Source organism: Momordica charantia (genome assembly GCF_013281855.1).
Source record: "Momordica charantia cultivar OHB3-1 chromosome 8 unlocalized genomic scaffold, Mcharantia_2.0 BLBB01000008.1, whole genome shotgun sequence".
Lineage (NCBI taxonomy): Eukaryota > Viridiplantae > Streptophyta > Magnoliopsida > Cucurbitales > Cucurbitaceae > Momordica > Momordica charantia.
In genome coordinates, this window is record NW_028275166.1 from 13,491,258 (window position 1) to 13,512,952 (window position 21,695).

Genomic DNA, 21,695 nt, shown 5'->3' on the forward strand with positions numbered 1-21,695 from the left:
TACACTCTGATATAGGGACAAACAGGTACGAAGCATAAAGAATAAGGAAGCAGGAATTTCGAGGGTGAGAGTCTGCTTGAGAAAGTGATTTGAATCTCAGAAAAGAGTTGGGGTAGAAAAATGCTGGCCTATTTATATGATAAAATAGATATATCAAATATTGATGCAACCAAAAGAAAATTACATTTGTGCCCTTGGATACAATTATATTTTAATATAATTAAAAGAGAGATTTTAGGTTGCAAAATTTAGTTTTAAAATGTATTCGAAAAATTAGTTTACAAAATCTGCGTAAATCAAATCCTTTTAAATTTTCTAGTCTTATATTTCAAGCCGTCGTTGTTTTAATGAAGACATGTCAATTAATTTTATCAATTCAGACATTATCTTTCAATTTGTCATAAAGCCGTCTTAACTCAGTGGTAGAGTGCGTAGCTTTTAACCATGTGGTCGTAGGTTCGATCCCCACAGACGGCTCAGTTGCTTTTATTTTTCTTACATAAGCGACTTTTGTCGATTTATTTGTTAAAATAAAACGAAAATTTTGACACTGAGTTTTATTTGTTAAAAATAAAACAAAATTGCTTTTATGTTGCTTATATTATATGTGTATATATATACATTCATACAATCTACTTTTGTCAATTTATTTGTTAAAATAAAACGAAAATTTCAATGCTACAAATAAAATTCAATTGCTTAATTTTATGTTTATATATATATATATATATACACACGCGCATACCATCTATTTTTAACAATTTATTTGTTAAATTAAAACGAAAATTTTGATACATGGAGTAAGTGACGTACCATGGGCATAAGTAGTTTCAATTATATCTTGACAATATTTTTCTTATATTATATGTAATATAAGTTACTTTTGTCAATTTATTTGTTAAAAATAAAACACAATTACTTTTATGTTTCTTATATTATATGTATACATACAATCTACTTTTGTCAATTTATTTGTTAAAATAAAACAAAAATTGTGACGCATTGAGTTTAGGGACCTACACATCCGGTCGAGGGAACAAAGGACTGAGAGTCCATTGCCTTGAATCGAGGGCATAAATAGTTTCAATTATACCTTGACTTTGGATAAGTTTCAATTACGCATCTATTATTCAAACGTTCTAATTATGCACCTTCAAAAGATAGAAAGTTAGACAATAGAGTTAAGAAATATTTGTTTTTGAGACACCGAGAAGGTATGAAGGGATATCGACTTTGGTGTATTGAGAAAATAGAAGAAAAATGCATCATAAGTACTCAAAGATGTTATTTTTTTACGAATCAAATACTATTTTACAACCATCTTACTAAGGTGACCATTGAAATGTAACTTGATGCTAAGCACACACTACATCAAGAGTTGTAATTAAACAAACTGATTACGAAGAGCTCACTAATTTGGAAGGTGCAAATCGTGAAACAAACTTCAAAACTAAAAATTTACGGAACGATCGAGGAAAGAAGGGAAATAACTAATAAGACCAATGGAGATATTGTTCATTATGCCTTAAATGCTGAACTTCAACAACCTATAAATTTGTTCCTTACATTTATAGGCAATAAACTTAAAAGACAGTGGTAAAAGGTTGACTACTATGGAAGAAGAAACGGAATCTCTTCTTAATCCAAACTTGGGAGCCAGTGGAGAGGATTTCAAATAAAAAATCAATGGGTTGTAAATGGATCTTCGAGCTAAAACGAAATATTGATACATCTTAGTCATTTCAAGATGAAATCAAGGTTGAAGGGATTGACTATAATGAGATATTTTCTACACGGTGATCTATCTTAAATAATCTACCGAACCTTACTTTCTTTGGTCATGGTTTAATGACATGGAATTGAAACAACTTGATGTTAAAATAGTTTTTCTACACGGTGATCTATCTTAAATAATCTACGTGCAACAATCAATGAGATTTATTACCAAAGCCGCGGAGAACAACGTTTGCCTTTTAAAGAAATCCTTATATGACTTGAAAAAAGCACCAAGACAACGGTACTTGAAAGTTGATTCTTTCACGATATAGTGTGGTTTTACTAGAAGTAATATTGACCGTTGTGTATACTTTAAACACAGCAAGCATAAATTCTCTATATATTTGTTACTATATGTGGATAATATCCTTCTAGCATGTAGAGATTGAACTGAAATTGATGAATTGAAAGAAAAGTTGAAAGGAATGTTTGAAATGAAATAGTTATGTGAAGCTAAGAGAATTTTGAAGTTTGATATGCAGAGAAATTTGGTTAAACTGTAAATCAGTAATGGTTCCAATGGCAAGTCATTTTAAGTTGTCTTTCCAACACTCACCTCAATCTAAAAAAGGGAAATCTCAAATGTAATTTTTTCCATATGTAAATGCGGTTGGAGGTTTAATGTATCTCACGGCTTGCACTAGACCAAACTTTGGCTCATGCGTTGAGTGTTGTAAGTCAATATATGGCAAATTCAGGAAAATATCATGATAGTTGTAGTTCTTATTGTTGGAATTAATTAAATTAATTCCTTAAATGAGTAACAATTTTTGGTAAATTGTATTTACTGCTATTCTTAGGTAAAATAAGTGGTATAATTAGGGTCCATAAAGTTGGGGAGATACTGGCCTGTTGACCCTAAGGGATTATTGGAAATCCTAGAATCAACTTATAAATACAGGGTTATGGTTCCCAATAAACTATGTTTCTTTAGTCTCTTATTTTCCATCTGATAGTGAGGATTACCCATCTTTGGTCTAAGCTGCGTAGTTAAGGAAGACTCAAACCACGTAGATTATACTACAGAAAATTTGGAATTTCATCTCATGGATTCAGGTAATTTGAAATAACTTATAGTTCATTGGCCTACTCCCATACTTGGATCCCATAGTAAAGTTTCATGTTTTAACAAGTGGTATTAGAGTTAGTTTTGCATAGTTGTGTGCTAAATCTGTAATTGCTATTTATAAATAAAATTTGTAGGTTGTTCCCTTTATTAAACCTATTGTTAAACAACATGAAATCTAACTTATTAGAATTATTTGGATTGATGAGTTATTGGGAAATTTTGAATGATTTAATTTGAAAATCATTTGAATTCATAGTTGATTAATTTGATAAAGTTTATATATATCTTTTGTTCTTCAATATCAAATCGATGATGATTTGAATATTTTTCTGCTTAAAACCAATAGGTTTGTGTCCTGCAGGCAACTCAAATAGATCCCAAATGCCATTGTCACTCATGGATTTCATCTCATCTTTCATAGCCTCAATCCACTTATTTGCCTTAGAACTTTTCATTGCTTGTCAAAAATTGATAGCTTCTGTAAGGCCAAGGCTAACCTCATGTTCTTGAAGAAATACAATATAATCATCTAGCATTTCACTTCTTCTTTCTCTAGTGGATCTTCTTAATGACACTTCTTAGGTCGGTTGAGGTTGATCTACAATGTAGAATGATGTGTCCTCAGTGTTGTCTTGAGATCAGGTAATGACATCAAGTGTTGGAACTTCATCTTGAGTGTCATTATCTAAAACTACTTTACTAACGACGACAGACAAGGTAACCACGTTATTCCTAATACACTAGTAGAAACATGGGCTTTCATGACGGTTTTGAATAGTAAAAAAGTTGGGACGAAAAAAACTGTCATAAATGATTGGGGCGCGTTTTTGGCAGGAAAAAGTGGAACTTTTCGGATTTTTCAAGTTTTATGACAGTTAAAAACTGTCATGAAAACCGAATTTTAGATGACAATGGAAAAATGTCACGAAAAAGTAGAGACACATTTTTGGCGGGAAAAAAGGTAACTACTTAGGAATTAATCTCGGTTTAAATTGGAACTACTTAGGTTCATGAACCTTTAAATTTTTTATAACATAAAATTTTGAATTTTTGATAAATTTTTTTAATCAAATTTTAGTTTTGAAAATTTGTTTTTATTTTCATTAGATTCTTGCCCAAATTTTTAAGATATTAATAGGAACTTTTTGAAAGAAAATAGAAACAAGTCATAATTTTTCTCAATAAAATGAAAAATAAAAACTTAGTAGAATATCTTTTTATAAAAAAATTAAAATATATAAATGATAACATATTCAGTTAATTGTATGAATTGAACTTAAGACCAGTGAGACTTATGGACACACTCAACACCAACAAAATAAGCTAGATTTTATGAAATGTTCAAGTATAATATTAATATAGTAATCATTTTTTCATTCTAGGTAAATAAAATTAAAATAAATTAAATCAAACCACGCCTTTTTACGAACTGCTTTCTTCCTCATCTTTTTCGATGTTCTTTTCAAAAAACCTAAAGTTCATCATCTTCCTCACGCTATTATGAAAATCTGTTGAAGTGTTGGATGTGTTTCTGGATTATTGATAATTATATTATTTTATTGTTGGGTTCACAAAACCATACTGAGTATTTGGTTTTATGTAGAATCTAAGAATTCTTTATTTGCATTGGGAAAGCTATTCAAAATGTGGGTGCTCATGTGGCAAGATTTAATTGGAAAAAAAAATGTTATGTCCCTAACTTAGAGATTTACTAAAAGAAAAAACAATGGGAAAATGGAAAGCACAATTCACAACAAATTTATAGTATAATTCAAGATCAATCCTTTCATAAATTGTCTTAGGAATGAAAAGTTATTTCGTATGACCTTGCTATAACTGTTAGCTACTGACTTAAATATAATTTCTTCTTGATTGGCTCTATTTAGTAACTTACTTTTGGAGACCAATAACTTTTATGTGCTTATACCTTAAGTTAGGGTGAAACTTTAATGAATCAGAATTATTTAAGTAAGTTGATTAAGTTAGTTGTGATGAAACTCAACGAATTAGAATTATTTAGATTGATTATTTTATTGAGTAATGTGTGGAAAATACATATATATTAGGGATTTATGCTTATGTTGCGATAGAAAATGAATTCTATAATACGAGTGGTTTCTCAAAGTATTAGTGGCTCATTCTTAATTGACCTGAAGCCCAACAAAGTTCTTAAATGGTTTTGATAAAATCTCAAAGTGGAGTTGTGATATTGAATTTTTGTTTATGAAATTATAGGTGAAACTTGTAAACTCTTTAATGATAAACTAGATTGACAGTTACTGTAGTGTGTTTTATTGAATTTTCGTTAAAACTTGCAAACTCTTTAATGGATTTTTGTTCATGTGTTTTATTTGTAATTACTAAAGTGTTTTATTTGGGATTTTGTTTTAGACCTTTTAAAATTAAGAATTTCGAATTTATAGTTGGAACCAAAATTAAGGAAGGTGAAATAAAAGAAAATAAATTAAAAGGAAACGTTTTGAAATAAAACAAACCCTAGAAAAAATCCCACCTCTTCCACCCCCTCTTCTTCACAGCCGCCGCACACCCCCTCTCCCTCATCTTCTCTTCTTCTTCGTAACACCTACCCATTGATTTTCCATCCAACCTCTCCCTCCCTCCGGTGACTTTTTTCGGCAACGACCAGTCCTCCACGAACAAGCAGATCCGGCGGCGCTCCACTAGAACTCGACCCCAGCAGCGGCAGTGTTTTGTGTTGGGTGTACCAGCGGCGGCGATACCTGCACACCTCGATGCCCAGACCCGCGAATGGTCGCCCTGTGTGTGAAGCTTCCCAGGCGGTTAAAGGTGATTTCGGTGGCGCAACCTCAAATTTCGGTGGTTCTCCTGTGCTTCGCGGCGGATCTGGCGTTTCCCAGTGGACGGCAGCAACGTGCACTACTTCCCACGACGGCAGCAACGTCCCCGTCACCTAGACCGTGCACAGTAGCATCGGTAGCGCATCTCCATTGCTGGATCTCATGGACAGCGGCATTTCGGTGGTTTTCAACACTTACCTACACCCGTTCGAAGCCCGTTTTGCAATACTGCCCCCTTCAGCATTGGCCCACTCTTAACGAAAGTAGTTTTAGCGTGAGTTATTAGGTAACGACTCATCTAAATTTGATTTAGAGTTAATTAAATTGAATTTTAATCCAAGTTTGGTTGTTCTTGGTTTAGGACCCCGGCGGCGAGCTTAGTAGCGCATTAGGGGCGTGATAGTAAGTATTTTCTTAATTGAGGGGATTGGATTTTTTGTGCTGATATAAATTGATTGTTTTCTTTGTTGCCTATATGTGTTATTCGCATGATTTCTTGTGGTTGATGTTATCCACTGAAAGTCATTGTCGATATGATTTTAGATCGTTGCTATGTTTGATTGGACTGTGGACTGTGTTAATTGTTACGGTGTGGTGCCTGACCATGTCTTCATTTAACTGGTCAAATTGGTTATGCATGGGTATGCTGAACTTGTTGTGGAGGTTCTTGTGTAGTTGTATTCATAAAAGTATTTTGGGAACACTTGTCAAGAGTTTGATATGTTAAATCATACTGGACATATGTTAGGTATAATGTTTGATTACTTGGAAATTGTGGATGCGTTGAGCTTCTTGCACAGCCTCTATGAAACTCCATACCCAGAATTTTCTTGGCTTGGCCCAAGTCCTTCATCTCAAATTTACTTCTAAGTTCATATTTTATCTTCTCAATCTCGCTTTCATCTTTAGAAGCTACTCAAGATGTAATCGACATAGAGGAGTAGAACAAAGACATCACTAGTAATAACTTTCTTATAAACACAACAATCATAATATTTTTTCTTGAATCCCTTTGCTATATACACAAGGAAAGTGAGTGGGGAAGAAAAAAAAAACAAGTGTGTTTATTTGCTATATTTTAGGGAATATGAAATAGGAATAGGAAGAAGAATAGGAAGGTTTCTATTTTTTCCATGTTCATTTAGTTAAATTATACCTTATGAGAGTTGTCTAATTGTTAGACTAACCAAGTTAGATACTATATTTAGATATTTGCTAGCCTCCATATCTTTGCAAGTTTGTTTGTTTCTAGGAAACTTCTCCTATTAATGACCATTATACGTCATGGTAGTTTCTCTTTTGGGATGGTCCTCCCTGCGATGCCTTTCATGGGATGATCTCCTGCTCTTGAAGTTTGACAACAAGTTTAATCATACTGTCCATATTTGATGTACTTTGAATAAACTTAAAATTAGTCTCGACCTGTAGTTTCTATCTTTTCCATATTATCATCAGTAAATTGTGTACGTCATCATTTAATAAGTTGCCTAATATCAGGACAATGGACAAATCATGGATGAAAAAAAAATAGATTGTCTAAGGATTATGAGTTAGGAGTCGAGTCATTCATTGAATTTGGGTTCCATCATGCAAATGGTTCTAAGGTTATACGTTGTCCCTGCTTGAAATGTGGAAACCGTATAGATAAGGATGCTGCAACCATTAGAAATCACTTGTCGAACATGGTATTGATCAGAGCTATAGGGTATGGTTCTGGCATGGTGAAAAACATGTACCTAAAACAGATGAGGATAGGTTGAATGGTGAGTTCAATAAGAATCACAAAGATGATAATGATTTGTTCGATGTGATTGTCATGGTTCAGACTGTTTATGATGGAATTTCACATGTACCGAAATCGTTTGAAAATATGTTTGATAATGCTAAGAAACCATTATACCCTAGATGTAAAAATTTCACGAAGTTGTCAGCTTTAGTAAGATTATACAACCTGAAAGTACGATATTCATGGACCAATTCCAGTTTTTCAAATTTACTATCTGTAATTAGTGACCTCCTACCAGAATTGAATGAAATGCCGAAATCCATGTACAAGGCGAAAAAAACATTGTGTTCTCTAGGTTTGAATTATGAGAAAATTGATGCATGTCCTAATGATTGTTGCTTATATAGAAAGGAATACGCACGCATGAACCGATGTCCTTATTGTAGTTTGTCTAGGTGGAAATTAAACAAGGATACAACTAAGGAGAAAGAAGGAGTTTCCACAAAGCTCTGTGGTACTTTCCGATAATTCCAAGATTGATTAGACTATTTAGGAGCTCCGATCATGCTAAGAATTTGACATGGCACAGTACCGGTAGGAAACTAGATGGGGTTTTGCGACATCCAGCTGATTCTCCCTCTTGGAGGTTAATAGATCACCTTTGGCCGGATTTTGGTTTGGAATCAAGAAATTTACGTTTGGACTTATCAAAGGATGGTGTTAACCCATATGGGGATAGGAACAATAAATATAGTTGTTGGCCAGTGATAACTACAATATATAACCTTCCACCATGGTTGTACACGAAGAGGAAGTTCTTGATGTTGACCATGTTAATTTTAGGACCGAAACAACCGGGATACGATATAAGTATATATCTAGCTCCGTTGATTGAGGACTTGAAAATTTTGTGGGAAGATGGAGTTCAGTGTTATGATGCGCACAAACAATAATTGTTTATTCTAAAAGTTGTCTTGTTGTGGGCTATTAACGACTTTCCAGCATATGGAAACTTATGTGGATACACTGTGAAGGGTTATAAAGCTTGCCTGATATGTGGCACTAACACTTCTTCAATACGATTGGTTTATGGGAAACAAAATGTGTACATGAGACATAGAAGATTTTTACCAAGATATCATCCATACAGAAAACAAAAAAAAGCATTTAATGATAAGCAAGAGCGTGCAAATGCTCCGCAACCTTTATCGAGAGATGTTATTTTTAGAATACTTACTGACATGAACTTCCCAAGGGGCAAGAAAGACGACAATAAGTTGAGTTGGCAAACTGCCAATAGGTATTGGAAGAGAAAATCTGTATTCTTTCAACTCCCATATTGGAATAAGTTGCATGTCAGACATTGTCTTGATGTAATGCATATCGAGAAGAATGTGTGTAAATATCATGGGAACATTATTGGACATTCCAGGAAAAGGTAAAGACGGAATAAATACTAGGCTTGACTTGGTTGAGTTGAATATTCGCACTGAACTTGCACCAATAACAAGAGGGAAAAGAACTCATATACCTCCTGCTTGTCACACATTATCAAGAGAGGAGAAAAGAACTTTATGTAAGACTTTGTATGATGTCAAAGTTCCTGAAGGGTACTCCTCGGACATTCTAAGTCTTGTCTCCTTAGAAGACTTGAAACTCAACCAGCTGAAATCTCATGATTGTCATGTTTTGATGCAACAACTACTTCCAATCGCGCTACGCTCAATTCTACCTAAGCATGTGCGATATACCATTATCAGGTTGTGTTTATTCTTCAACTGAATATGTTCTAAAACTGTGAATGTTGAAGAATTGGATAAATTGTAAGATAATATAGTGGTTACATTATGTCTATTGGAGAAGTACTTCCCACCTTCATTTTTCGATGTAATGGTGCATCTTACTATTCACCTTGTGAGATAAGTTAAACTTTGCGGGCCTGTCTATTTAAGGTGGATGTATCCATTTGAACGATATATGAAAGTATTGAAGGGATCTGTGCAGAATAGAAATCGTCCTGAAGGAAGTATTGCACAGTCATATATAGTCGAGAAAGCTATTGAATTTTGCACTGAGTTTCTTTCTGGACTAGATGCAGTTGGACTGGGCTCTCAAAACAATGTAGAAGAGAGTCTCCGTGATAGGCCTTTATCAGCTGGATCATACATAAAACCGAGTGTTGAACATCTAAAAGAAGCTCATATTTATGTACTGGAGAACACTAAAGAAGTGGAACCATATCGAAGGTATTAAGATTTCAATCTCTTAAGTATATTTCAGTTGAAGATTTTCATAACACTCAACATTTGTTGCAGACAACACATGAAACACTTGAAAGAGGAAAATCCAAGTAGGTCAAATAATATGAAGTGGCTTCAGAATGAACACATCAGAAGCTTCGGCAACTGGATACGTGATAAGGTGAACAATGTCCATAATTCAGATATCTTGTACACTTGATAGGCATGCAGTATAATCAGATGTGTCTTTTTTTTTCCTTTCCATAGGTGATGAGCGAAATTACAGACGGTAAATGCATTTCGGAAACCTTGCGCTAAATGGCTCATGGGCCCAACCCAGAGGTTAGGATGTATGACGGCTATAGGATGAATGGATGTTCTTACAGCACAAAACAACGTGACAATATTAGAAGTTTCCAAAATAGTGGGGTAAGCTTAGTTGCCACGACAATTCAAGTGTCTAGTGCAAAAGATAAGAATGAAATAGTTAGAGACATGTCATTCTATGAGGTCATTCAAGAGATATGGGAGATTAATCACAACACATTTAAACTTCCACTATTTAAATGTAATTGGGTTGAAAACCACAACGGTGTTAGAACAGACGAACTTGGATTTACACTAGTTGATCTGAATCGTATTGGACACACGTCAGATTCATTCATACTGGCATCACAAGCTAGGCAGGTTTTCTATGTAGAAGATCAAAGTGATGTACAATGATCAATCATAGTGACACCCCCACTGAAAGACTTCAGTTACACTTATTCCGAGGATGATTTTGACGATTCTTCGCTGCACTATACTTCAATCTCGAAGGACACACCATCAGCTGAAGTTGATGAAAATGGCCCACTATATACAAGAGAAGATTTTGAAGACACATGGGTTGATATTTAATTATGTATTGAGTACGTATATACAATATTTTATAATTTTTTATTTGTTGTTGTGTTAATCAAATTCTAACACATGTGAACTGTTGTCTTTTTGTTTTTCGTAGGCAATCGGTTCAAGCGGATATACTAGAAGGCCTTTTTTAAAATTATTTTGTTATCATGCATCACTTTGTTCACATTAGACTATATTGAGTTCACGTATTCTGTTTACATTTGCTGTTTGTTAATGTAATATTAGTAATATTACTGAGTTTTTATTTTATTGTCTTATTTATTGTTCAATTACTATTATTGGTTATCTTTACATTGAGTTCTTTCGGTAATGCAATTTTCCACATAACTAAAGAGAATTTATACCAGAACAACAGAATGACAGATGTAGGTGAAACCAGCAAGACGAGTAAGAAGCGTGGACCTACGGGGTTGCACGAGATTACACGAATTAGCAGCGAAGGTCACCGACGGGTTATTAAGTATAATGTGAAAGGGCAACCGATTGGATATAATGCGATGAAATTGAAAACTTTTATTGGAATAAGTGTACGACACCATATTCCCATCATATACGAAACATGGAAATCGGTTCCATCTGAGATGAAGGAGAAAATCTATGACTTGATACAGGTATCTTTATAATTTTTTAACTAGTTATACTTGGTTTACATATGAACACTGATGTTAAATGGTTTGTATTGGCCATATAGGGTGGATTTGTAGTTGATCATAGAACCAAAAAAAATCTAATTCAAGTGGCTGGGATTGCTTTTAGAAACTTTAAGTACAGGCTCACGAACAAGTTCATTAAGCCATTCATAAACGATCCGGATAAACTAAAAGCTCCTCCTGAAGACTACTCACATATCTCGCAAGAACATTGGGAAGTGTTCGTGAAATTTAGATTGACTGAAGACTTTGAGGTACGGATAAGAATCTGGATACTTTGCACATCATTTATGTATGTTCTATATCAAAAAATGTAGTACACCGATACATTAACGCCTTTATGCAGAGACAAAGTGAGACGAACAGAGAAAAGCGTAAAAAACACGTGTATAACCATTGCATGTCGTGGAAGGGTTATGTAAACCTTGCTGAGGAATTGGTACGTTATATATTTTTTATAACATTTTAAGAAATACTTATTAACTAAATTTAACTGTGTGTAGAAAATTGATGCATCACATGAGAGACCATCAGATCGTTGCATCTTATGGAAGAAGGCTCGAACGAATCGTAAGGGGAAGATTGTGCATGGATCGACACAGAAAGTCGTAAAGCGCAGAGTAAGTGTTATATTAATGTTTAAGCACGAATAATAATTGTTTGAACTTATATTTGCTGTTACAATTATAGGATGATCTCATGATAACGCAAGACTTAGAAGAAGAGAATGTGGACAAAGATGGGGATTTGTTATCCATCGTACTGGGCAGTCGGGATCGGTCCGGACTTATTAGAGTAGTAGGTCGGAGCATAACAAAAACCCGATACTTCCATAATCCAACCAAACACTCAGCGCCCTAAATAGGAGAGAAAAAGGTAGACATCGAATAGTATGATCGAATGACAGCTCTTGTGAAAGAACTTCAAGCGAAACTGAAGAAGCATGAAAAATGTTCCCCAAAATCAAAACATGGCACGCCAGCTAAGAAGACTTCTAAAAGATCTCCTAAACCAAAGCGTACCACACCATCTAAAAACGCTCCAAAGAAATCTCCTCGGTCGAAGCGTACCACACCATCTAAAAGCACTTCCAAAAAATATCCTCAATCAAAGCTTGGTACTTTATCGAAGCATGAGCGAGATGAAAAGGTTTTAAGAAAGGAAAATGAAGATGAGGTAAATGTTTATGTTTATGAAGTTTTCTTATAAGAAATGTAATGAACGTAGTTACCAATACTTAACTAATGTTACTTTATGTGTTCACTTGAAGATATTGGACAAGGAATAAACTTTAGAGTTCAAGGTAAGTGTTCACCAGCTTTTCAATTTAAGGAAACAAGAAATATAACGTCGTTAACTGCTTATAAATATTGTTTTCGATACAGGAGGGAACTCATTGTCATCTGGCACTTGGGTTCATCAATAATGTCGTCGCTGCGGGCACTATATTTGAATCTGGGAGGAATGATGGAAACGTGAAAGTGTCCATAGACGTGGTGGTTGATGATGACTCTCGACTTCCAATTTACGCATGAAGGAAATGATATTCTCTCGCAACAAATAGGTTCACATATATTATGGCCACAAAGTCTAGTCATATCTGATAAAGAGAAGGTAACATCTCGTAGTTGATTGTAAGAATTCATGAGTTTATCGTTAACAACCATATTATCTTGAATTGAAGGAAATAAAACGTTCGAGGGAGCTGTTCAGTTTGGCAACTGGAAAATCTCCAACACAACCTGCGCCCGTTAGTCTAACATGTTTAACTCGTGAGATAAACTACCTTGGAATTCAAATGATTATATCGAAGGATGTGTTCGGTCATGAACATAAGTTGTTTATCATGGTGGAGGATGTACAGAAGTTGTTTCATATGGAACCGACGACTACTCCATGCATTGATGCCTACACAACGTAAGCTAATTGCTTTCAAGTTGATTTTCTGTTGGTTGTAGAGTACGTTATGTTGATCAATATATTGCTTTATTAAATATTGAACTTTCAACGCCTTTGTGTAGGTTCTTACATAGATCGTTGGGCAATGAAAATGAATCAAGTCTATACAAGTTTCTAGATGCTGGGGCCACTTCCATAACTAATATGTCTAAATAAGACCGCTTGCAAGTATTGACTAAAAGACTCTCAGAATTGGAGTTGAACCAACTGCTGATGTTTCCATATCATTCCGGGTAAGTTTTCGTATTGGCCATAGATAAATATTTCGTACGTGCCAATAAGTAATTATTAACTTGAATTTGTAAAGATCATTGGACGTTGATAGTGATGTATCCCGCAAAGAATATGACATTTTTTCTTGACTCGATGAGAAATCGCCTGACAGACGATATTCTTAGTGTCATCACCATGTAAGTGTACTGCATGCCTCCTCATGTAGTATTGAATATTTCTTAGCATATATAATGATGAAATATCTTATATGAGTCACTTGGTGTAGGGCTGTAAGAAATATACAGAAAAAACCATTTGCTCTGAAGCGTGTATCGGTAAAGTGTTTTTCGAGTTCAATTATTTGTCTGGATTTATATGTAACTTATTCATTGCGGTGTATTATTTATATGTTATATTCATAGTGTCCAAAACAACCGAATGCAGTAGAATGTGGATACTACGTCATGCGATTCATGCGTGACATAGTTTTTGCTCGTAATACAACAATCCCAGAATGCGTACGTATATAGCATCGTGTGAATGTTTGAATAAGAATATATATTCTCACATTGCATTGCTTTGACTTTGATATAAATATGTATAAATGAAAGGGGCACCACAGTGTTACACACAAGAGCACTTGGATGTGATTAGGAGGGAGTTGGCAGAGTTCATACTCTCGCACATATACTTTTCGTAGTATATGTGCTATCTTGTTTTTTGGCTTCCCTATTCAAGTAACTCATTGTCATTTTGTTGGCTGCCGCATGTTGGAGATTGAAAATTTTTGTTGAGTGAGATTTGATCGAATACTTTTGGGCAATACCCTTGGCATGAACCACATATACTGTAACGGTATATTGAGGTATGGTTCTTGGACACTATTAACACCTCATGTTATTGACTATATTCTTGAGCTGAAACATATCGTACGATCTTGAGAAGCATGTTGGTCATAGTATAATTATTCGTTGTGTCATTTACCACCCCATAAAATTAGTTAGGCATTATATTTTCATGTCTTCTCAAGGAATGAAGAATGTAGATATATAGTTTCGTTTCATTTTGGTGTGGAGAAAGAAAATAAAATACATGGGTACTACATTGGAGGAGATTAGAATGATTGCTAAAGTAATAAATTGCATTGAATTGAATGAGAGAAAAGAATGTACATATATATATAGCAAAAGGCAGAGGGTGATCATTCCCTTAATTTTATTATTGGGAGGGGAGGAAGCACTTAGTTTTTATTTGTTCTGTCCCTCCCTCGGTTTTAGTTTCTATTTTCTATCGTATTTGCAAGTTAGCACTTTGGCAATAGTGGAGTATGTTCAAACTTTTTATCTTTCATATTCTTTCCTTTCATTACTTTTACTAATTGTTAAAGCTTATTCTCGTAGTGAGAAATGTGTTAGATAATGGACATTCCGTTTCGTTTGTGTTTGTTAAAGCTATGTTGTTTAGATTGGTGTGTTCATATCTTGTTTCTGGTTGTCTTTCTCTCCCGTTCTAGCTACTTTTGTGGTCTCTTTTGTGAATATCGTGCATTGATTTTAGGCTTGACTTGCTTATGTAAGATTGTGCAAGTAGCCAATTAAGACTTAGTGTTTATATGTGTCATGCATATAGTATAATGTGTCGTTGGATAATTGTGTGGTTTAAAGTTTAGTTGGATAATTGTGTGGCTATCCTGCAACAAAGATAGCCAATTAAGACTTATTGTTTATATTTGTGTCATGCATATAGTTGAAAGTCTAGTTGGATAATTTCTGGCTATCCTGCAGCAAAGATAGCCAATTAAGGTTTAGATAAGTAGATTGTTTTTGTTTGTTAGTGTTCAACATATGTGTTGTTCCTAAATCAGTTTTATTTGGGTCAAGTCTTTAGTATTTTGAGAATTTCTAAAACCGTTTGATATTGTCTTTTTGCGTCTTTATTTTTGTGGAAAAGGGTTTTGTGGGAGTGATTTGAAGGAAAGAAAAAGATCTTAGGTGCATATTGTGATTGTTAGCTCTCTAGCACTACATAAAGGCTAAGAAAGTGTGTTGATTCCAAAGATCTGAAATATAATTTTCTTTTCTACTATGTGTATATTTGAAAGTTTAGGTTCTCCACTTTTGTGTATATTTGCCGAAGTTAGATTCGTGTTTTCTTAATTGTTTGTTTTGAATATGTTGTTCAACATGTGAGAGCGAGGGTTGAAGGAAGCAGGGTCGAGCGTTTCTGTAATATGTTAGCTACATTTTGTAGTTTGACCTTTCACGTTTACACGGTATGAACTCTAACAACATATAGTAGTAATATGTTAGCTACATTTGTTGTAGTTTGACCTTTTGCATATACTATTGTGCAATATTTGAGGTTTTTATCCATTGCTTAGGTCTTCCAAGAAGAGTCTGGAGAACCATGACAGGTAGCTACTTGGAATATTTAAAAGATGACCGTTGGACCATTTTTTGTTGTGTTAGTAGTTACTTGGTATAGTTTGTTTATGTACGGGGTTGATGGACATGAAAAACCTTCGTTAATGTATATATAATTTACTATATGTATACACTTTATATTTGTAGGTGGGTTGATGTACTAATGGATATATATGTTTTTGTATCTAAAATACGTCACAATTGATAGGTATAGGTACAACTACGGGAAGCGATTTTTAGAAACATTTCAAAACAAGTTTATATGAAAAGTTACATTTATAAATGTCAACAAAATAGGTTTCGTGACAAAAAAAAAACATTTAAAACCGTTTCTTGACAATTAAATGTTGACATTATTAAGTATATCATGATAGTTTTAAATTGTCGTTGTAAACCTTTACGTGACATATATCGAATGTCATTATTTAATGTTGCATGACATTTTTAAGTTATCATTATACAATTTTTCGTGATTGTTAAAACTGACAATATTGACTATTAAAACTATCACTACAAAAGTTTTCATGACAGTTATAAATAATCGTTAAAAAAATTCATGTCAATCTTTAACTGTCGTTAAATACTAGTTCATGACAATTTATAAACTGTCGTCTTTAGGTATTTATTGACAAGATGACAAAAATATTTGATTGTTTTAGTGACACTTATAAATTGTAATTAAATGACTTTTCGTGACAATTATTAATTGTGATAGAAAATTTATTCATGACAAATTATAACTGTAGATGAAAATGCATTGATGACAAATTTTCAAATTTGTCATCTTTTCCTCTTTCTTGATGCCTTAATAGATGACAATTAGATAATTGTCATGAATTATGTTAATGACAGAATTTAACTGTCATTGAAGGCCAACTTTCTACTAGTGATAGTAGCATTTTATTCGTCAAAGACAACATCTCTACTTTTATTCCTCCCTTCAAACTCAATATTCTCAAAAAATTGAGCATTTTCCGTCTCGAAAAAGGTTCTTGAAGTGGGATTATAGAACTTAAAGTCCCGAGAGCGCTCAACATACCCAACAAAGTAGCAACTTATGGTTCTTGAGTCCAGTTTCTTTTCATTTAGCCTATAAGGCCTTGCTTCCACTGGACATCCCCAAATATGTAAAGGCCTGAGGTTGGGTCCTTTTCGTATCCACAACTCATATGGGGTTTGGTTTACTACTTTGCTAGATACTCTGTTAAGTAAGTACACTGTGGTTGTTAATGCTTCTCCCCAAATAGACTCTGGCAAAGAGGAATAAGCAATCATATACTTCTTACATATCTTTAAGAGTCATATTTCGCCTCTCAGCAACTCCATTCATGTTAGTTTTCCCAGGTATCATGTACTAAGGAACTATGCTACATTGTTCAACCTTACACGTTGTTCACCTGATCCATCATATCGACCATAATATTCTCCTCCACAGTCAGATCTGATGATTTTAATTTTCCTGTCAAATTGAAGTTCAACTTCTGCTTTAAAAGATTTGATCATGCCCAGAGCTTGAGATTTCTCATGAATTAAAAATAGGTAGCAGTATCTTGAATAGTCATCGATGAACGTGATAAAATGTTGTTGTCCATTCCATGAAGCTATAGGGAATGATCCATATATGTTAGTACGTATCAATTCTAAGACTTCTTTAGCTCTTTTAGCACCTACATTTCTTTTGTTTGTTTCTTTTTGTTTGATACAATTAACACAAATATAAAGATCTGTTGGGTCAAGTGAATCAAGAATTTCTTCATCCACAAGTCTTTTAATTATAGTGTTAGAGATATGTCCTAATCGTTTGTGTCATAGTGTATCAAAATTTTCATTCAATTTTTGCTTTGTATCGCATGATGAAACATGCAAGGTTTCATTATCAAAAGAAATATTATCAAGCATATATAAATTATCAATCAATGAATCAATACCAATAATATTTGAATTATGCAAAAGACTTAATTTTTTTATTTCCAACTGAACAAGAATAACCAAATTTATCTAATGAAGAAACATAAATTAAATTCTGTCTAAATGACGAAACATCAAAAGTCTCAAACAAATCCAAATGAAATCAAGTTCATAAAGATAATCTAAATGTTCCTATTGCTTCAACTTTTGCCCTTATTGTCGTTAGTCACGTAGATGAAAGCCTCAGTATCACTTGGCGATCAGTTCCAAATGCAACCCTGCATAGATGTAGTAGCACCTGTATCTACCCACCACGTATGCATAGGTACAGAAACTAGATTAATCTCAGAACAGACAAAGGAGAGAAACATACCTTTTAATAGCCAAGCAGCATGTTTTGCACACTGCTTTTTCATGTGCCCAATCTTCTGGCAGAAGAAATAAGTGGGTCATGAATCCTGTTTCCTTTCCCTTTTATGCTTAGAAGATTCCATAGCATCATTCACTCACTTCCTCTTTACACTTTTTGAGGTAGAAGCCATATGAACATTTTTTGTCTTCTCTTGCTTCATCATCTCTTCCTCTTGAACACAATAAGATATTAGCTCATTCAGGGACCATTTTTCCTTTTCAGTGTTGTAACTCACCCTGAAGTGGCTATACTCTGTTGGAAGAGAGTTCAAAACCAAATGCAAAAAGTCTTCAGAAACTTCGAACTTCAGTGCCTTAAGTTGTGCTGCAACATTTAACATTTGCATTATGTATTCCATTATGTTTCCTTTACCCACGTATCTTGAAGAGGTGAGTTTTGCCATAAGGGTACTCACCTCTGCCCTATCATTTTTGGTAAAGTAGTGCTCCATTTCCTTTTAAGAAAACCTTTGGCATTCGTTCTCTCAACAATGGAGCTTCTAAACGTTTCTGGAATTGAGCGCTTCATGATCATTGGACACATGCGATTAGACCTGTCCCACTTCTCAATTTTAACCTTATTAGGATTTTCCTCAATTGAAGTAGGACGGTCTACCCTTAATGCAAGATCTAAATCCACACACCCAAGTATTATCTGGATGTCTTCTTTCCAGTCCTTGAAATTAACCCCATACAGTTTAGGAATGTTGTTGACTTGAGTGGACATATTATCAGAATTAGCAACCTTAATTGTATAAAGAACACATGCTCAATATAGTAAGTAATGTCACAAACGCTATATATAAATATTCATGACATTGTAAATAAACTTTATGAGGACAAGTAAGATACCTAATGCAACATCTATATTCAGTCTTTGGACAAATATGTTAATTTGTAAGTGACACTCTAAATACAATAATAAAATAGTAATAGCCTTCCTTTGGGCTGGCGAGCAACCTCAAGGACACAACCTTGTGTTGTCCATATTTATTATTGTATGTGTGTTTGTTCTTTAGCCAAATTATAACCTTCTTTGGGCTGATCACAATCCATATAAGCAACAAATACACTACATCTAATAACTTTAAATGTTCCAATTTATCAAATAGAGACTACTTTGGTAGCATATTTCATAGATCAAAACATTCAAAGAGATTAGACAAATTGTGCTACGAATAAATAAAAACTAAATTTATTCGCCATACTCAACCTTTAATTCGTACAATTTAAAAGGGAAAATTAAACCGTCTCCATATCTAATTATGCCCCAAAAAAAACATTTCTAAAAGATTGTAAATATATATAAAAAACTTATTAAAAAGAATAGAAATAATAACTTTCGCCCGCCACAACAATTGACTTTATGGTGCTAGGGTCATTCGTATCCCTAGCAACTCTATTTTTTTAATTTAATTTTTTTTAAAACAGAAAAATATTCAAATCATCATCGATTTGATATTGAAGAACAAAAGATATATATAAACTTTATCAATCAATCAACCATGAATTCAAATGAAATCATTCAAAATTGCCCAATAAATAACCAATCCAAATAATTCAAATAATTCATATTTCATGATGTTTAACAATAGGTTTAATAAAGGGAACAACCTACAAATTTTATTCGTAAACAACAATTAGAGATTTAGCAAGCAACCATGCAAAACTAGCTCTGATACCACTTGTTAGAAAACGAAACTTTACTATCGGATCTAAGCATGAGAGTAAGCCAAATAACTATAAATTATTTCGAATTACCTGGATCCATGAGATGAGATTTCAAATTTTCTGTAGTAGAATATGCGTGGTTTGACTCTTCCTCAACTATGTAGCTTAGACCAATTATGGGCAATCCTCGCTATCAGATGGGGAATATGAGACTAAAGAAGCATAGTATATTGGGGATCATAACCTTGTATTAAGGGATGGCAACGGGGCAGGGTCAGGGGCGGGGCCAAACAGGTCAAAGACCCGCAGGAATCAGATCCCACAGGTTTTTTTGTCATCCCTACCTATATTTATAAGTTGATTCTAGGGTTTCCCATAATCCCCTAGGGTCAACAGGCCGGTATCTGCCCAGCAGGCCGCACCACTAATTAGAAGTTTATGGGCCCTAATTAGACCACTTATTTTACCCATGAATAACAGTACATACAATTTACCAAAACTTGTTACCCATCTAAGGAATTAATTTAATTAATTCCAACAACACTTATACCTTTTATATTTCAATGTATTATTAGTTGTTCGAGTTCTATCAATTGGTATTAGAGCTGTTTGGTTCTGGTTATAGAGATAGAGTTGGATGATGCTGTGCATAAAGAGATATTGAAGATTTTACGTGATGGATGAAACGATCGAAGAATGTGCTCCAACCTATGAGTTTCAGAATAATGACGACAGATACTTAGGAAAAAAACAAAACAAAGGATTACACCAGAAAGTTAGAAAGAAAAATTTAAACATCTTATCTGGTAAGAAGTTTAAAATACTCAAGCAAGAGAGTACCAAGAAATTGACGACATAAAGATGTAAACGTCATCAGTCATCATATGAGGAGCAATGGTAGAAGGAACGAGAAGTCAATCAAGAAACAAAGTAGAAATGAGTTAGGGAAGAGAAAAAAAGAGTACAAAAAAAGTAGAAAAAGGATTAAAAGATGTGGCTGCCGGAAAATATCAATGAAGGTTCAATTACGATGGATGGAAGAACGGTTCATATTTCGTTGGAATTCGAAGGTGTGGCGTGAGAAGGGTTGAAAGATGTTGGACGAGGCGAAAAGGCTAGATTTTCAAATCGAGATCGGGCAATTGTAGATTTTGTGGTGGAAGATGAAAATTTAAAAAAGATGGAGGAGACGCAACGTTCATTAGGACGCAAACAATCACGAAGAGAATCAAGAAAAGCCGAGAAAAATTGCTAACGTAAGTCGTCAACGGTGATGAAGGCTAAGCTGGTCAAAGTAAGAGACGTGGTGGAGGTGTCGGTGGAAGCTTCACGAGAAGGATGCAACTACTCAAATGGTGGGGTCGCAAAAGAAAGAAGGAAGCCCTAATCACGTTATTCACGTGAATGAGCATTTCCCAACCCACGTATAAAGAAGCACTGCACTTTATAATAGAGTAATTAGGTTAAGTTGCTGAATTTTAAGGTTCTTGAGGCCCATTTCTTTATAAAGGCAACAATAGTATATGTTTTGGCAAAGGGGTTTCTGGCTACGTTAACTTCTAGGTCTAACTCAAAAAATTGACTCGAGTGAGCATTTCCCAACCCACGTATAAAGAAGCACTGCACTCCTCCTGTTTCATTCACATGCCACCTGTACGATGTTGTTCCACTGCCGCCAACAGTCAACCGCCGCTCACACCGCCAATATTTCCACCATTGTTCGTCGACCATCAATCACCACAGTTGCTGACTATCACCCACCGTCATCTGCCGCACACCAACAATCGAGACTTTGTTGTTGTCTATCGCATACCACCAGCTAGGGATGACAGCGGGACGAGGGGGCCGAGTGGCATCCCCATCCCTGCCCTCTTGAGGATTTTTCCCCCATCCCCAAAATTTTGGGGGCGAGGATGGG

At 34.5% G+C, this 21,695-nt stretch overlaps 1 protein-coding gene, 1 non-coding gene and 1 pseudogene across 11 annotated transcripts; all 3 read left to right on the forward strand.

The window, feature by feature from the left end:
• Positions 1–405: 405 nt before the first annotated feature.
• TRNAK-UUU (transfer RNA lysine (anticodon UUU)) lies at positions 406–477 on the forward strand. The gene has a single exon. It is a non-coding gene; the product is annotated as a tRNA-Lys (tRNA).
• A 4,851-nt stretch (positions 478–5,328) lies between these two features.
• LOC148209570 (uncharacterized) lies at positions 5,329–15,933 on the forward strand. Of its 9 annotated transcripts, none has more exons than XM_088127632.1 (14): positions 5,329–5,950; positions 6,026–6,066; positions 10,634–11,153; positions 11,234–11,446; positions 11,539–11,631; positions 11,696–11,812; positions 11,883–12,368; positions 12,463–12,495; positions 12,578–12,806; positions 12,877–13,109; positions 13,214–13,384; positions 13,459–13,561; positions 13,651–15,636; positions 15,745–15,933. In XM_088127632.1, exons 3-7 carry the CDS (start codon positions 10,899–10,901, stop codon positions 12,051–12,053), a joined length of 849 nt encoding a protein of 282 aa, XP_087983758.1. In that variant the 5' UTR covers positions 5,329–5,950; positions 6,026–6,066; positions 10,634–10,898; the 3' UTR covers positions 12,054–12,368; positions 12,463–12,495; positions 12,578–12,806; positions 12,877–13,109; positions 13,214–13,384; positions 13,459–13,561; positions 13,651–15,636; positions 15,745–15,933. The 9 variants fall into 9 exon arrangements, with proteins under 9 accessions (XP_087983758.1, XP_087983757.1, XP_087983759.1 ...); XM_088127631.1 differs by having other exon boundaries at positions 10,890–11,153; XM_088127633.1 differs by having other exon boundaries at positions 10,898–11,153.
• Positions 6,073–10,530, forward strand: LOC148209571 (uncharacterized; annotated as a pseudogene). Its single transcript, XR_015792857.1, has 3 exons — positions 6,073–9,636; positions 9,706–9,811; positions 9,898–10,530. The product of XR_015792857.1 is annotated as an uncharacterized LOC148209571 (transcript).
• Positions 15,934–21,695: the final 5,762 nt, after the last annotated feature.

Excerpts from the sequence above, each read along its gene's own strand:
- LOC148209570 (XM_088127632.1), top strand. The coding sequence starts at position 10,899 with ATGACAGATGTAGGTGAAACCAGCAAGACGAGTAAGAAGCGTGGACCT. Across the intron at positions 11,447-11,538 it reads GATTGACTGAAGACTTTGAG|AGACAAAGTGAGACGAACAG; the intron begins GTACGGATAAGA and ends GCCTTTATGCAG. Across the intron at positions 11,813-11,882 it reads AGAAAGTCGTAAAGCGCAGA|GATGATCTCATGATAACGCA; the intron begins GTAAGTGTTATA and ends TTACAATTATAG.